We start from the raw sequence: 16,983 nt of genomic DNA on the forward strand, positions 1-16,983 counted from the left end.
AGTGTTGGTCTAGAACTCTAACTGGCTTATTTTACTTTTTTTTAAATAAAATAATGCTTATTTTCATGTTTGATGGTGGTTTGCCATCTTCTGATGTAGACTTTTTGTGATATTTCAGCTGTGAAAATGTTTTGTGAGCTGTAGATTGTAATTCCCTTATCTCGCCAGGTTGTTGGCATTTGTTTCTCAGGTTTTTTTCCAAGCCCTGGTAATTAATCTGTTAACATCTACAGTTGCCTTGATTGCTGTCGATTGCCAGCCATGCTGGTGTTTTTGTTTTTTTTTTTTTTGTTTGTAAGATATTCCAGATGTGTTTTTGCTATAGTATATCCAATTTGACTAACCTCTTCTAGGGTACACATCTCTTGCTGATTCTGCAGTCTTTATGTTATGTTAGAATAACTTCAATGTTAACCAACAAAACGAAAATTATTGTTTATAAAATCAGTGATCTGGGGGATTTTTCCATCACAGATATGGCGACTTGACTTTTAACTGTTTTTCCTCCAGGTACTCTGGTTTTCCTTTTGCATTGGCAAAGATAAGCATATTGGGTTGACTGGTGATTCAAAATTGGCCCATTTTCAATTTGGGTGTTTGTGTGAGTGAGCTGCTTGCAGTAGATGTTCACCCCATTCTGAGGTTTTTTCCTGCTTTACTATCAATGCTGCAAGGATGGTCTCTGAACCCACAAAGCCCTGAACTGGACTCAATAGTTTTTTTAAAAAGTGTAATATTCTAAAGTTAAACCAGAAACACGTGACCAACAAGAAACATTTGGCATCTTATTGAAACTGGTAATGCTCACTTGAAGTGAGTTTTGTTGGACGTTGAAGCACAACATGTTTTATTATTAAAATGTGAAAGCATATTTGCAATATTCACACTTACAAGCAATGAGAACACTCGTTTACACACACACCCCCATGTGTGCACAAACACACACAGCTACTACAAATTCACAAGTCAGTGTAACAGTTGTTCTTCATGCAGGCAGAAACCTACCAAAAAAGCAAAGAACTTGCAGCTCTACACGTTGGGGTAGGCAATGAATCAAGTCAGGGCCCAGTAGAGATGTGCCCAGATATGTTGTGGATTTTCTGTACAGGTCATAGGGTTTATCTCCTGATGTGTATAGCTGTGTTCTCTGTGTGTGTGTATTTTCCGTTCAAGGACTAGTTAAGAATTTATTTGACTATTATAAAGAAATAATACAGTACCTATGGTATCATGCTTTGCCAATATGTAAAAGAAATGGTACAATTTAAAATAATGAACTTAAGTGGAATAATTATGTACTGCACAATACTAATTAATTGTATTTTTCTTAAACTTTTAGGACAAAGGAAAAGATAAAGTCTCAAAGTTTGACACGTTACGCCACTCTATTGCTGGTATCATTCGGTCTCCAAAATCGGTTTTGGGTTCTTCGTCTGTAAGTATTTGTTGGTTTGTTTTTGTAATTCACTCTATGCGTTTTACTTGTTTTGTGTTACAGTTTTCCATATTAAAAATTAATTTTGTTAAAGCATTTTATATAATTCTTTTAAACATTACAGATTTTAAGAATGCATTGCATCTTTTCAAAGTGGCATGCTTTATTATTTGACAGCATGGTGAGCACAGTGGTCAGAGCAATTAATTGTAGACGGTCATAAGTGCACATTTATAATAATGGCAACTCATCACAGTTCAGAGGCATGTAGGAGCAGGAAAAATGCTTTCTGCCTCTATGCTCATTATATTGTACTTTGACAGGTTTAGGAATGAACACAGACCGTAGACTGGAAGAACAAAGTTTTGTTTCTTTGTTATCTTTATGATTGACTTTAACTATCAGCTCCCAAAACAAACACATTAAACACTTTGTACTCATGGGTTTTCTCATCTTGGAACTGACAAACTAGTAAAATATATCTATTCTGAGACATGCTGAACTCAGCTGAACTTATTTTGCAAAATCCCAAAGAGCTTTTTAAATTCAGGTCATCTACCTGGAGTTAAGCATGTTAGGGCCTGGCAAGTACTTGGATGGGAGACCATCTTGGAAAAGCTTGGGTTGCTGCTAGAAGAGGTGTTGGTGAGGCCAGTAAGGGATGCTTACTGGGTAGTCTGAATGCGGATCCCAAAGCCAAAGTGAAGTGATGGGGACACTGTGGTGTAAACATAACACTGTTTTTCAGATGATACATAAAATGAAGGTCCTGACTCTCTGTGGTTATAAAAGATATCTGGGCATACTTCATAAAGACTAGGGTGTATCCTGATGTTCAGGCTAAATTGCCCACCACAGCCTGGCCCCGTAATCATCCCCTGTCTCTACCCCACCTAATAGCTAATGTGTGGTGAGCATACTGGCGCAAAATGACTGCTGTTGCTTCATCCAAGAGGGTGCTACATATTAGTGGTGGTTGAAGTGGCTTCCACTCACTGAAGCACTTTGAGTAGTGAAAGAAGTTCTATATAAAAGTAAAGAATTATTATTATTAAGATAGTTTTTAAGTTTTATTCTAAGTAACTTCCTAGGAAATAGGCTGTATAACTTTCATTTAAATGTAAACATTTTTTTACTTTATATAAAACAATTGTTATAGCTTTCTTTTGTTTGCTTTGTTGTTATGCTATGTTTTTCATAGAAAATATTAAATTGTTCCTGGTAATACATTAGGGGTTTTGGACAGCACAGTAATTAGGAGTGCTGATTCATAGCTTTAGAGTGCTGGGTTCAAATCCCAGCATTGATGCTTGCTTTTGTGGAGTTTGCACATTCTTCTCAAGTCTACTTGGGTTTTTCTTCAGATATGCAGTCTTTATTCCTAATCCTGAGGACTTGCATGTGAAGTTAATTGGCAGCTCACAACTGGCCCAATGTGGGTCAGTGTGAGTGTTAGTATGTGTGCCTATGCTACAATAGATGTTGGCAAGGTTCAAGGTTGGCTCCTGTTCTTGTTGCTGCTGGATGGGCTCCCCATGATCCTTAATAGGATATAAGGGTGAGAAAATACAGCAGCTGATAAGAAGAATAACAGAATGTTGGGTTATAAAGCATAATGTGTAGAGTACAATTTAAAGGAGGTAATACATGGATCATACAACACACTGGCAAGACTGTACCTGGAGTATTGAGTGCAGATTTGGTCTCCAGGTTACAAAAAAGAATAGTGGTGCTAAAAAAAGTTCAAAGAAGAGCGACTAGGCTGATTCCCAGATTGCAAGGTTTGGTTGAAATTAAGCTGTTGCCACTACCCACATGAAACTTGACATTCACCTTCATGGTGCAGAAACAACAAATACTGTAGTCAAATCATGTCAAACTGTATTTATAAAGCCCATTTAAAAAAGTCTAAGCTGAACCAAAATGCTGTATAAGATAAGCTAAAAGAAACAAACAAAATATATATATGTATATACTGTGATCAAAAGGGGGTGGTCCAGAGACCCTGACTCCAAACACAAGTGTACAAACACAGTCAAGGATACAAATAAAGTGTATTTTATTTTACTAAATACCTTACACATGTTCTTCTTTCAACAGAGAATCACAAGCACCATCCAATATATTAGTTCCTCCACTGCTCTCCAGGAAAGCCTTGTCCTCTACCTCATGACCCCTTTTATCATTGAACACAAAAGTACTTCAAGTGCCACAGCATCGGATGATGGAAACACTTCCGGATCACATAGATGTTGCCCATAAAAGGGAGATCCTCTTTCAACAGCGTCCCCCTGGTGGTACCCAAGGACTCCGACCGGGTTGCCATTCCGTACTACAAATCACAGGCAACCATGTGGGTGTCCAAACTGGGACCCTGTCAGCTGAGCCGTGCCACCTCTCCATTTGGGGGATGAATTGCCCATTCATTAATTGTTCTTCGCAAATGGGATTGAGATGTAAGATTTTCCCGGCCTTGTAAAAACCTTTTCTCGAACCCAGATGAAATGCCAGTCCACCCACTCCTGCACTTGCAATACATGTAACAAAACCACAATCAGGACAAACCCTACATAAAAAATATACTTGTGATACCCCCACACACATACACACTCATAATCAGGAATATACATGAACCAACATATCTATCCATCCATCCATTATCCAGCCCGTTATATTCTAACTACAGGGTCACGGGGCCAACATATACAAACAAAATTATTTTACCTCTTATGTGTGAAAAGAGGTAAGTCTTTAATGATGACCTAAAAGTAATTTATGTTGGAGCACAACTATTATAATAAGGTTAGCTGTACCAAAGAGAGGGAGCAGCCACTGCAAAAGCCTAATCACAAGCTTCAATGTTGACCATAGCACCACTAAGAGCATCTGGCTAGTAGACTTCAGTGCCCTTGTTTGTGTGTAAAAATGAAAGAGTTTCAAAAGGTAAGAGGGGGTCATTTCATTCAGACATTTAAAAACAAGTATGAAGATTTTTAAATAAATTCTCTAGTGAACTGGAGGCCAGTAGAGTGAGATCAATATTGGTAAGATGTGGTCCCACTTGTGAGAGCCTTTCAATAGGCAAGCAGCAGCATTCTGGACCAGTTGCTGGTGTCATATTGATGCCTGATCAATAACTACATAAAAGAGTTGCAGTAGTCCAAACGTGATGTTAGAAAAGGCCATCTATGCTTTTATAAATTACTAAAGGAAAAAAAGGCCTTTACCTTACCAAAAGGTCCAGCTGGAAAAAGTCACATTTTACCAGAGTTTACATGTTTGTTAAATTTGAATGAGCTGTCAAAAACCACACACAAGTTCCTAACTGAACATTTATAATGTACTGTATATTGAGTAGCAAAAAACAACATCAAGGACACTCAAAATTTCCTGACATCTGAAAATCACAATCTTGGTTTTGTTATCATTGAGTTTAAGAAAGTTCAATGACATAGAGATTTTAATATCATTTAAACACGCACAGAGAGACTGTATTGTCTCACTCTGCTTTGATTTCAGTGGCAGATAGACTTAAGTGTCATCAGCATAGCGATGAAAAGAGAAGCCATACTTCCTAACAATCAACCCTAAAGGCAGTATAAACAGGATAAATGTAAAAAAGATAACTGGTGTACAGAAGGAACCCTACAAATAAGAGGGATTCAAGTGGATGAAAACTCATCCAGGAGAGTAGCAAAACTCCTATTGCATAATCGGGATATAAACCATTTAAGGGCATTACCTTGACACCTACATACTGTTTAAGGTGGGTTATAAAAATCACATGATCCACAGTATCAAAAGCTGAGGCAAGATCTAGCAGTACAAAAACAGCAGAATCTCCAGTGTCAGTAGTTAGATGGAGGTCATTGGAGACATTAACAGCACTGCAGTATTTCTGTGCTGTAACAGGATCTGAATCCAGATTGAAATTTTTCCTAGAATACAATTTTCCTCCAAATATGTTTGTAGCTGAGTTAAAACAACTTTTTCCAAGACTTTAGATAAAAAAATCCAGCTTAGTAATTGGCCTGAAATTTGACAGTTTAGAGGGACCCAGATTTTCTTTTAATAAGAGGCTTTATCACACCATGTTTCAGGGCAGTGAGAACACATCCAAAAATCAAATTAATATTTATCAAGATGACAATAATGTAATTATATTTGATATTGTAAAATGTATGAGTTCTTTTGTTGACTTAATGTTTATTTCATTATGATCTTAGCACTGTATATTAAAAAAAAAGAAAGCATAGTATGTTCTTTACCTTCCACCATCCTTAACAGATAAAATTTTATGGAAAAACCCTTGGAAGGGCTGACTCAAGCAGTGGTTAATGGATCTCATAAAGACTGCGTGTTAGCTCTTTTGTGAAGGGGATCCAGACCTGTTATCGATTTTGAAAGACACCTTCTACAGTATTTTAAACCTCCTTCAGGGAAACTGGTGATTTCATCAGCTCTCCTTGTCAAGCTTTCTTCTCAATTTTTTTTTTAAATCAACCTACTGTCGACTCTTAAGTGAAGTTTCTGCTCCAGCAATTACGACTATGCCTCTGTGAAGATTCTCACCTCCACGTTTTCACACAAGTCAGAGTTGGAACAATATTCAGAATTTGTAATGCAAGAGAAATGCAGTGTACGTGGAATATCCTCACCTGGAATAAAGTGAAGCTCAATTCACTTAATAAATAAACAATACAGACTCAAAACGCAAATTATATCACCATTAGGCACTAATACATAAACACTGAGGAATTATCTATAGAGACTTCAAAAATTCTGAAGCCTCCTGTTTGTATTGATTGTGCTGAAATATGATCGCTTCTTATCCTGCACTGAAATCCTGATGCTCAAGTTAAATAAGATGAAACATCATTTCAGACGAAACTAAGGGGGCAACTCAGCTTTTTGCAGTAGCAACAACTCTTTTTGCACACCACAACTGATGTCAGCCCCAGTCCCACACTCACCTGGCAATGGACTGGGGTTGGACATAAGCATCTTATTGATAATCTCATATCCATTGGGATAAAAGACTTGGGCAGTCCTGCACAAGTGAGTGGATTGATAATGTATGGAGGAAGCACAAAAATACAACAGTGATTTTAGGGAGGGAAATACTGTTATTTAAAAACACATTGATATTGAAAGTATTAGTAATAGTGCCTGTCTTGACATAAACTGGTTGTTTTAAACAGACAGCTTGGAATTGTCTATGTGAGTGAAGTTCGGGATTAGCAAATGTTGACAGACAGTTGGCCTGTTAAGCTGTCAGCGTGGATATACACTAAAGAATAAAAAAAGAAATTCAAAGTGAAAGCTCCCTTTTTTAACATATGACTAATGCAGTTCAGTGTCTGTGTCTTAAATAGACTTTGACACTCTCATATGTCAAGTATACAAGGAATAAAAAAGAAATGTTTCATCCTTATTTAATGGGTCACAATAGTCTTTCTAATAGAAATGAAAACTACTAAGCATATTTTGCTTAAAATGATCTAATAGCAACTGTATTTTGCCACATTAATTATCCAAATAAAGTTAAATGAGGGATCAATTAGTAATTTTTCAGTTCATTTTCCCCCACTTAGAAATACTTATACATATAACATGAACACAAATAATGGTAATGCTATTAAAATGACCCTTAATGATTTGAAAGGGGAAATATTTGAGTTTCTAAAGATACAAAGGCCTCTAATGGTTGATTTTAATTGCTTCTTGCTTGATTTCACCTTTTGCAACAACAGAATTAAAAAAAAACTGCTTCCAGCTGATCAATTTAAAGGCAAACCATGATAAGGAGATGTACTTCATAAACAATGCACTACGAGAGACTTCTAATTAGTTGCATACCATTTAGGCAGTGTATTATAATAAGGCTATCATAATTGTTAGCATTCTAGATAAAATCAAACAATGCTTAAAATTTGCTGTCATATGTTGTTATCTATATATATAAAATTCTTTTCGCGTTTGAAACAGAAATTACGTATGACCACAGAACATATTATAATGCACTCACGCACTCGCGTTTGAAATGGAAATTACGTATGACCGCAACAGTCAGGTTACACAGAGAAAGTGAGACAGAAGCAGATCAAGAGAGAAGGCTTGCAGGCTCGCTGATGGGATGGACTAAACGGCACAATCTCAGTTTTACTTAGATTTCAGTCGAGAACATTTGACGACATCCAGCTATTTATATTATCCAAGCCTATCGAAAGAGACCCCAGGAAGTTGTTTCTAAGAGGTAGATAAATTTTAGTGTCATCCACAAAGCAGTGGAAAGATATGTTACGCTTATGGAAACTAGAGCCAAGAGGAAGCGTGTACAATGAACACAGAATTGGACCAAATATAGAACTTTTTAGAATCCCATGTATTAGTTGAGTGCATAAAAATGGCGATTTACCCTGAAAAACCTTTCAGAAAAGTATGAACGTGATCAATTTAGAGCAGTACCTCGAATGCCAATAAGATTCTCTAGTCGATACAATAAAATGTTGCGATCAATGGTCTCAAAAGCTGCAGTCAAATCTAAAAGCACAAGTACAACAGGTGACCCAGAATCAACAGTTAATAAAATATCATTAAGAACTTTTAAAAGAGCCTTTTCAGTATCGTGGTGTTGTTTAAAACCAGATTGAAAAGTTTCATGTAAGTGATTATCCACTAAAATGCCTGGAATTGATTGAGTACAATTGTTTTTACAGGATCTTTGGCCTAAAAGATAGTTGACATATTGGTCTGAAATTTGACAGTATGTACATTCCAATCAAGGTTTAGTTTTTTTAAGAGTGGATGCACTACAACATGTTTAAAATATGCTGGGACTGAACCAGTGCTGAGGGAGGTATTAATAACACTCATAATAAAACGCTCAAGAGATTCAAAGAGCTGTTTTTACAACTGTGTAGGAATTATATTAGAGGAACAGTTTATGAACTGACCAACTGAGACAAAGCTGGAAGAGAAACAGGTACAAATTCATTTAAAAACAGAGAACAGCTAGGGGAATTAGGTTCATCATAGGGCAATGGTGATAAACTAGATAAAGTATGATTTATAGATGTCACATGGGCTGGACGGGCATCCCGGGCAGGAGAGGGATATAGACCTGGAAGGACGGACTGGAAAGGGTGGACGGACAGCCCATTAAAAAGAAAAGATATCGCTGGGGGTTTTTCATTCCCCCAGCATGGTAGATGGCAACAGCCCTGGTTATCCGTGCCCAGTCAGCAGGGCATACCGGGAAATGTAGGGAGACAAGCTCCCTGCTGTGATGGACTTCCGTGTGACCCAGAAGTACTTCGATCGGGTGATCGCCCTGGCACCAGAAGTACTCCCAGGTCTGTAATAAAAGGGACCGCACTCCCTTATCCAGGTGAGTCGGAGCTGGGAGGTAGAGAGGCAACACTTGACTGGATGACTGCAATGTGGTGGTGAGAGAAAAAAAAACTGTGTTTTATGCTTGTTGTAACTTATAAAGGATTGGGGTGTAATAAACCAACCTTTATTTGAACTCGGGTGTGCTTGTGTTGGGGTTTGGGCTTGCTGATGCCTGGGTTTCCTTCACAGATTGTATTGACTTCGGCCAAAATGAAATCTAAAAACTTCTCACACATGGAGATCAATGGACAACGCGCCTCACTCAATTTTGGCGAATTGTGATGCCTTTCTCTTTGTCGCACCCCTCAAAATGCCATTGCACATCCCTTGGAGGTGCCAGCACCTCAGGTTAGGAACCCCCAATTATCAGAGAATGTCTGAAGACATAGGTGTTTTATTATAGCTTTTCTTACTTTGGTAATAGATCATGTAGTTTTTTTGGAGCTCCATCATTCAGTAGTATTTTGTAGTTTCATGAAAACACTCAAGAAAACTCCTTTGTTGCTTTATGTTAACAAAACTATTTGGATAAAGCAAAAGTTCTGTTTGCTTGAGTACTTCACCTTTTATGGCTATTTAATTAGGGCTATGCCAGTAACACATTTTTAAAATATATTGCTGTGCCAGGCACAGATTGTGTTGATAAATTAAATATGAATGTGCTTCATTTATTCATTCTCTGAGACAAGACTGCGCGACTAACCTTGCTATTTATGTAGCATTTTATGGACATACTGCATGCAGACTCTTTCCTGCTTTTATTATGAAGAACGTAAATAGCATATGGGCTATTGAGTGCTCTGTTTATAGCAGCACAGAATAGAACAGTAGCACAAGAAAAAAATGGTAGGAAGAAAAGAAGGTAGAAGTTCAAGTTCAGGACATTAAAATTGACCTTTTGTGAATGAGGTTTATAAATTTAAAGGTGTTTGTATGAAACCTACAGTATTTGTTCTATAGCTACAGAAGGAATTTACTATGTGATTAAATGTAAAAAGCTTTCCTATTTGTTTTAAACTTAAGAAATTATAGCAAAGTAAAACATAAGTTACCTTTAAATACACCAAGACTGTGTTTTTTATTTTTTCTCGAGTGTTGCAAAGAGTTGCCAAAATACTGGTAGCAGCATAACTGTCATTTTATAATGTCCATAAAACTGGCGGTATGATTTCATTTCATAAGATAGCGGAAGGAAAAGCAATGCTGGTTCTTGTAGTTGAAATTGCTGTGCTGCCACTCTTTCCTTTTCCTTATTAATCTTTTTTCACCTTATTTTTTGATGTTATCAAAACCTCTAACGCATGTGGCTGGCCTAGTGAGATACTGCACATTTCTGCTTCCATCTAGCTCTCTTACAGAAAATGTTATTATAGGCAGAAGCACATAATTTAATTCTGTTTGTTTCTATTTATGCATGTCCTATTTGCATAAAATCCTTAAACATTCAGAAATATATTTAAAATTAAAAGCAAAATTTCTTTTAATGCAATATGTACATAATACTATACTGTGTATGCATAGACACATTTTGTTAAATAGATAGATAGATAGATAGATAGATACTTTATTAATCCCAAGGGGAAATTCACATAATCCAGCAGCAGTATACTGATACAAAGAAACAATATTAAATTAAATAGTAATAAAAATGAAAAGAATTAAAATAAAATTAATGTTCGCATTTACTCCCCCGGGTGGAATTGAAGAGTCAAATAAAGGTCTTGAGACTGCTCAGAGAAGAAATACAAGCAAATCACTTGATTTTTTTTTTATTTTAATGGAAAGTGGTGAAGATCTGATGTTGGATCTGTCACTAGTGACACCACAGTGTCCCAGCTACTCCCAGGTCCCATTCCATGGTTAGGAGGACTAACTTTATCATTTGGGAGCGACAGCAGTCATTGGTAGAACCTCTGTTAGTAAAATAAATTAAAAAAAAAAAAAGTATTTTTAGCACCATTTTACAATATTGTACAATTAAAAACAGAACCCAGATAGGCATGTGGTAGCTAAAATAGCTTTCATCTCAAATGATAAAAATGTACTGCTGTTTGTTGTTGGTCGGTTGTGGCTAATTGCAGTTCACATTTCTTTTACATAAGATTTTTCAAAGAAGTGCCTGACAGAGATTTAAAATCTGTCTTGAATTCTCAAGTTAAAATCATTGGCTGTTTCCAGTTGTGATGGATAGCAAATCATTGTGCTGCTTTACCAATAAACTATGCTGTCAGAGAAATATTGAGTCATTGTAATCTGTAGACAATGCAGCTGTGAGGTTGTTTTTAGAGTCACGGAACCCTGAGAACAGGTTTATTTACTGTATGCTTAAAGTGTAACAGTTAGGGGGCTTGTGTCCTGTTTCATACATTTCTACATAAGCTATTATGCTCTCAAACGTCATGTTATTCACTTACTCTGATTTTAAAGAGCAGGAAATGTAGAGATGTGATGGATGTCCACACAAGATGCTGTGCAACATTAGGAGTAGCTCCTACAAGAAGCATATTAAGCAGCATGCACAACTCTGTTTTGCCTTTGGGAACAACTGTGGAACAAGTATAAGAGGAAAATATATATAAAAAAAACATACAAAAACTGTCTCTCATGGAAAATTTGAAACCATAAACTAATCCATAATTGAAGTCGCCTGGAATGCTTTTCTGGTTTTTTTTTTTGAGGTAGATGAGTTTTAAAATTTGCAAAAGTTTTTTCAATGTGAGGTTTTGAAAATGCAAACCCTTGTACAGTGGAACCTCGGTTCACGAACGTCTCGGTACACGTACAAATTGGTTCACGACCAAAAAGTTTGCCAAACTTTTGCCTCGGTTCACAACCACACATTCGGTATACAAACAAGCCAGTTTCCCTTTCTTTTTGTGCGTGCCGATGAGTTCCGCACGTGTTGCATTGTTCTTGGTCAGACGTGCCTGCCTGCATGTGCGTGCCTGCCTTGCCTGCTGGTTCATATGCGCCGATTACTGTATTTAAGCACGTGTTGAGCCGCTCCTTGTTCATCGTTCTCAGTCAGACGTGCGTGCTTTATCTGCGATCTCTTTGTGCTCTACAGTATTTTGTGTGCTTTTGCAGTTAACTATGGCTTCTAAGCAAGTGAAGAGTGGTGAGAAGTTTTGAAGAAAATTGAAATCGAAGTAAAGAAAGAAATTATTGAAAAGTTTGACGGTGGTGTTCGTGTTACTGATCTTGCCGCCGAGTACAAGAAGTCAAAATCTACGATTTCGACTATTCTAAAGCAGAAAAAATCTATTAAAGCAGCTGATGTTGCAAAAGGAGTTACAGCATTAACCAGGCAGAGGCTTCAAATGCTGGAAGAGGTGGAAAACCAGTTTACCAGTTTACTCATTTACCAATTTGAGAACCCTCGTGCTTTCAAGCAGCACAATGTAAACAAAGCCAGACTGCCAGTAATGTGGAGGGCAAACACGAAGGGTTGGGTCACAAGGATTTTGTTTTTGGAATGGCTGCATGAGGCTTTCACTCCCACCAGCTAAACAGCTAAAAACACCAGAAACCCAAGAAATCACAAGAGAGAAAACACCTGATGGAAAACATCCCTCCATCGCGGAGCCAGACTCTCCCTCAAAGCTGTAACCTCCTCTCCACCCAGTTCCTCCTCATTTCATGCCAGACTGATGCAAGGTCAGTTTTCTTGGTGGTTTATGGTTTTTGTATTACGGATTTTTCAAAAGTTAATTATTCAGTTCGTAGCATGAATTGTTGCAATGTTACTTTTCTCTTTTTTCACATGTTGGTTTTTAAATAAATTTTGGATTTGTTCTAATGTTCCTTTTTTTTCCCCTGTGCTCAAAACTCATTTTAAAAAAAGTGTTTGCAGCGATCGGGCTGTAAGGCTATTAGTGTGAACTTCTGAAATGTTAATTTCTTGGTTGCTTATGGTTGGTTTTTAAATAAAGTTCGGATTCGTTCAAATGTTCCTTTTTTTCCCCCTATGCTTAAAACTCATTAAAAAAAGTGTTTACTGCGATCGGGTCATAAGGCTATAGCACAAACTCTTGCAATGTTAGCTTTCTTTGTTGTTCAAGGTTTTCTCGGTGTTATTCAATGTTTTTACATTTAGTTTACTATTAGATGTGCATTCTATTGTATAATTAACTATATTTGTGCTTAAAAATCTTTAAAAAAAAATCTATTTACATACAGTTCGTACGGTCTGGAACGGATTAATTGTATTTCCATACAATCCTATGGAGGAAGTTGCTTCAGTTCACGACCAACTCGGAATTATGGTCGTGAACCGAGGTTCCACTGTACAGGGCACAGTATTTAAAATAATTTAAAATGAACTTTCTTAAAAAGATTTCTTGATGAATAAGTGTGCCATATATGAACTAGCTTAGTCCCCTAGAAGCCAAGTTGTTTCAGGCAGACAGAGATATAGAAAGACAGATAGACACATGGTGACCACAGTAGGTGCTTTTTGCAGTACAGTCATGACTCCGTTAACAATGTCCTGATTAATGACATTGCCCTTTAATGTTGGAGTTCTCTTAGAGATCATTTATGTTAGGTAGTACAGTATGCCTAGAGTGGGCTGGGCAGTCTTGTGGCCAGGAACCCCTGCAGATTTTGTTGTTTTTCTAAGACCGTCTGGAATTTTGTTTTTTTTTTTGTTTTTTCTGTCCTTCCTGGTCATCGAACCTTACTTTTACTCTATGTTAATTAATATTCCCAAATTTTATTTTTTTATGTATGTTGTCTTTTTTCTCTTTCTTCATCCTGTAAAGCACTTTGAGGTAAATTATTTGTATGAAAATGTGCTATATAAATAAATATTGTTGTTGTAGTTGTCGAGATAGAACACATGAAATCAAATAGTGTCGAAACAGTGTTGTATACAGTATTATTGTTGTTATCAATATATTATTACTGTATTCCAATAATTATTATTAATTTATGTGATGTATGTATTATGCTAATTTTAGTTTGGGTTAATTGATGTTAGGTTAGCTTAGGGTAGGTTATGACAGGTCAGGTGTGTACTTAACACATCATTGTTGGCAAAAATGACACAGAGACACGTCACTGCGTGCTGCAGGCACACAGCTAGGTTTTCATTATGCACTTCACATGGAATGCAGCAATGCAGATGCAGCACCTTGCATCCAAAGTTACATCAGAGACAGAGGCACACCCTCACCCCCTGAATATACATCAAGTCTTATTAACAACAAAATTGACTAATGACCATATGCCATCATTAAATGAGACACAACTGTAAATGCAAACACACCTAAAAAACAAAATCAATAGTCTTCCCAACAGCTCTTAAAAAGAGTACACTATAATCAAATAATAAATAGTAACCATTTAATGTGCTTTATTTAGCAGGTGGCTTTATCCAAAGCAAAATACAAAAAAAAAAATACATATTTATTTTATTTTAAAATGTTTCAGTGAATAGAAAGTGCAATGTTAACTTCCTTAGTGTTATGTTTATCCCTGGAAACACAAGCGAAAAAGTGGAATTTTTTCAATAAGAAAAAATATTATTACATGTAACAGAATCATGTAAAGACCAAAATGTTACTACGGTAGGAAAAGCATGTCAAGTTTTTGCTGCTGTACAGATTTTGAAACTGTTACCAACACATAGCCCAATGCCGCAATTCGGAGGGCAAAAGTGTCTTTCTTTATATCCTTTATTCTTATAATTCTTATATTCTTTTGCTTGCACGTGAGACAGAAGAATGTCAGCGCCTGGTGTCCTTACGATCGATGTTGTCCATTGTGTTACTGCAATACTTCTATATTTCCACAGACACAAACATTGACAGTTGCTGCATTATTGGTAGTGCTTAGGGGGCTAACATATTGCTTGTCCTTGCATTTGATTCCAATCATTTTGCCTTTCTGTCATGCAGCTACTGTTGCACCACGGTGGAATATCACTGCTGATAGTTAACAAAAGCCACCTCATTCTCGCTATATGCTCTTACTGCAATATGAGTGCAGTAAATTGCCCTGATTATGTTTGGAGAACTGAACACTGCTGTAATTTGCCTTTTTACATTAGCAAATACAGTATATGCTGTTTTATGTATGTACACGTGCATCATACAAAAACTGGATATAGCATCTCCTCAGTTAGTTAATGGTGGGCAGGCATGATGAAGTGAGGTTTTGCTGAGGTATTCCTGACCTGTTGGCCGGTTTTTCAGTGAAAATTTACAGCTTTGGCCCTAAAATTGAGTCCGTACATCATATTCAACACTTTTGTCACGTCAGCACACATTATAATAACAACTTAATAATTATTATATATATCATTTAGCTAGTTTGGTCTTGAGCTGCTTGATCAAGGGTGTCATCATTTCTCAGTTTCTTCAAAATGTTGCTTAAACATAAGTCAGAGTTGCTGTAAAATACGCAAGGTTTTGCATCAAGTTTTCTTTTATAATTCTCATCGTTTTTGTGGGAAGACCCGTGCACACATTTCTAGCCTCTTCTTCTGCATACACAAGCATTACAAATGAGACCGATGGTCAGCTAGAAGTGCAATTTTTATGGTTAAATTGCGTTTGGAGCAAAATTATATACATTTAATACATCTAGTTAACTTTATTGTCATGAAAAAATACAACTTATCTTCACCTGCTGTTTTAGCAGACCAAGTGACAAATCAACAGCGACCTTACATTTCTGCAAGAAATCTCACCAGAAATTCACATGAACACATTGAAATAGGAAGATGAAATGTCAGACGTTGGTGCTCCGAAAACTTGAATAGCCTGTGAATGTAGCATAATTCCCAAAGCCAGATGAGAACTAACACTGTTAATAAAATCACTGGTGCTCAGTTTTCAGTTAGGTCAGTATAATTGCTGAATTACAGGAGGAGAACATCTAAGCAAACTCAGTTATATGCTGTGCAGAGAGGTGTGCCTTCAGAGATGACTGAACCTCTGCAGAGTGGGGGCATTTTGGATGGTCATAGCAATTTTATTCAGCAGCTACAAGAATCCATCCATCCATCCATTTCCTAACCCGCTGAATCCGAATAGGGTCACGGGGGTCTGCTGGAGCCAATCCCAGCCAACACAGGGCACAAGGCAGGAACCAATCCTGGGCAGGGTGAGCTACAAGAATTTACAAGAATTTAGAAACATTTTTATTGTTTCTAGCAAAAAAAAGAAAAGTTAATAGTTTGAAGCAGGACCAAGAAATGAAAGACATGGAGGCCATGCAGACACCTGTTGGTTAAGACATGAATAAGATGATGAAAATAAATGGCATATCTAATATTTAATGGTAAAATATTATAGCATGTGAGGGCCTTATAATTAAAGGGCTTTGATGTCTACAGTAAGAGGCTATAATCAAGAGAAGAGGTATTACTAGGTTCTGTTAAGTAAATTGTTGTATAGACATTAGCCATTTGTTTGTCAAAAAGAGAATTTAATATCTAGCTTCAAATTCAGCTATAAGCAAATGTAGAGATTTAAAAGTGGTATTATAGAGTGCTACACCTTCTTACTTTTATTAATACACCTTGCCTAACTATTTTAATTTACCTGTAGAGTAATAATGAAGAAAATATTAGCCACTTAGCAATAAAGCAGTGTCATACACATTTCTTCTTGAAACTAAAAAATGAACTAGTTTTCTGGCCTTGGTGTTGAAATGTCATGAGTCACTATTTGACCAGTGTCAAAGATCTGTCTATAAAATCCTCATAATTATAGAATTGAATGCTATCAGTGGCACCTTTGCCTGCTGCTGAGTGTAAAGGAATAAAGGATTACATTAAACAAAATCTTTGTAGTTTTTTTTAGATAGTCTCCTGTTGCTATAGGATTCTTCATTTTTAAAAAGATGGATCTTTTGAAACCTTGTGTGTTTATTTACATGATTTAAGAAGATAATTAAGAACAGTTAGTTTTTCCTCTATTTTATCCCACTTAACACTTGAACTACCATGCATATTCTCAGTATTAAACCTCTAGGCTATGCCAAGTGCAGCCTTCATCCTTTTGTTCTCACTAATGGCCAGTCAGCTGGAAGTGATGTGAACATATTGTCTGCAGTGACTTTTCTCACATTGTTTGTGAAAGGCTCACAGATCATATCATGAGCCACTCTGTCTTTCCTTGGCAATTGAGTGTGATCCAAATATG

General features: G+C 36.7%; 1 protein-coding gene across 1 annotated transcript in view; it reads left to right on the top strand.

The window, feature by feature from the left end:
• fer (fer (fps/fes related) tyrosine kinase) overlaps positions 1-16,983 on the top strand; it is a 357,459-nt gene that overhangs the window by 141,182 nt on the left and 199,294 nt on the right. The window contains exon 10 of the mRNA XM_039759412.1: positions 1,340-1,435. Coding sequence (XP_039615346.1) covers positions 1,340-1,435 — 96 coding nt within the window. The remainder of the gene's footprint in view (positions 1-1,339; positions 1,436-16,983) is intronic.

The sequence above is a fragment of the Polypterus senegalus genome, chromosome 7, assembly GCF_016835505.1.
Source record: "Polypterus senegalus isolate Bchr_013 chromosome 7, ASM1683550v1, whole genome shotgun sequence".
Classification (NCBI taxonomy): Eukaryota; Metazoa; Chordata; class Cladistia; order Polypteriformes; family Polypteridae; genus Polypterus; species Polypterus senegalus.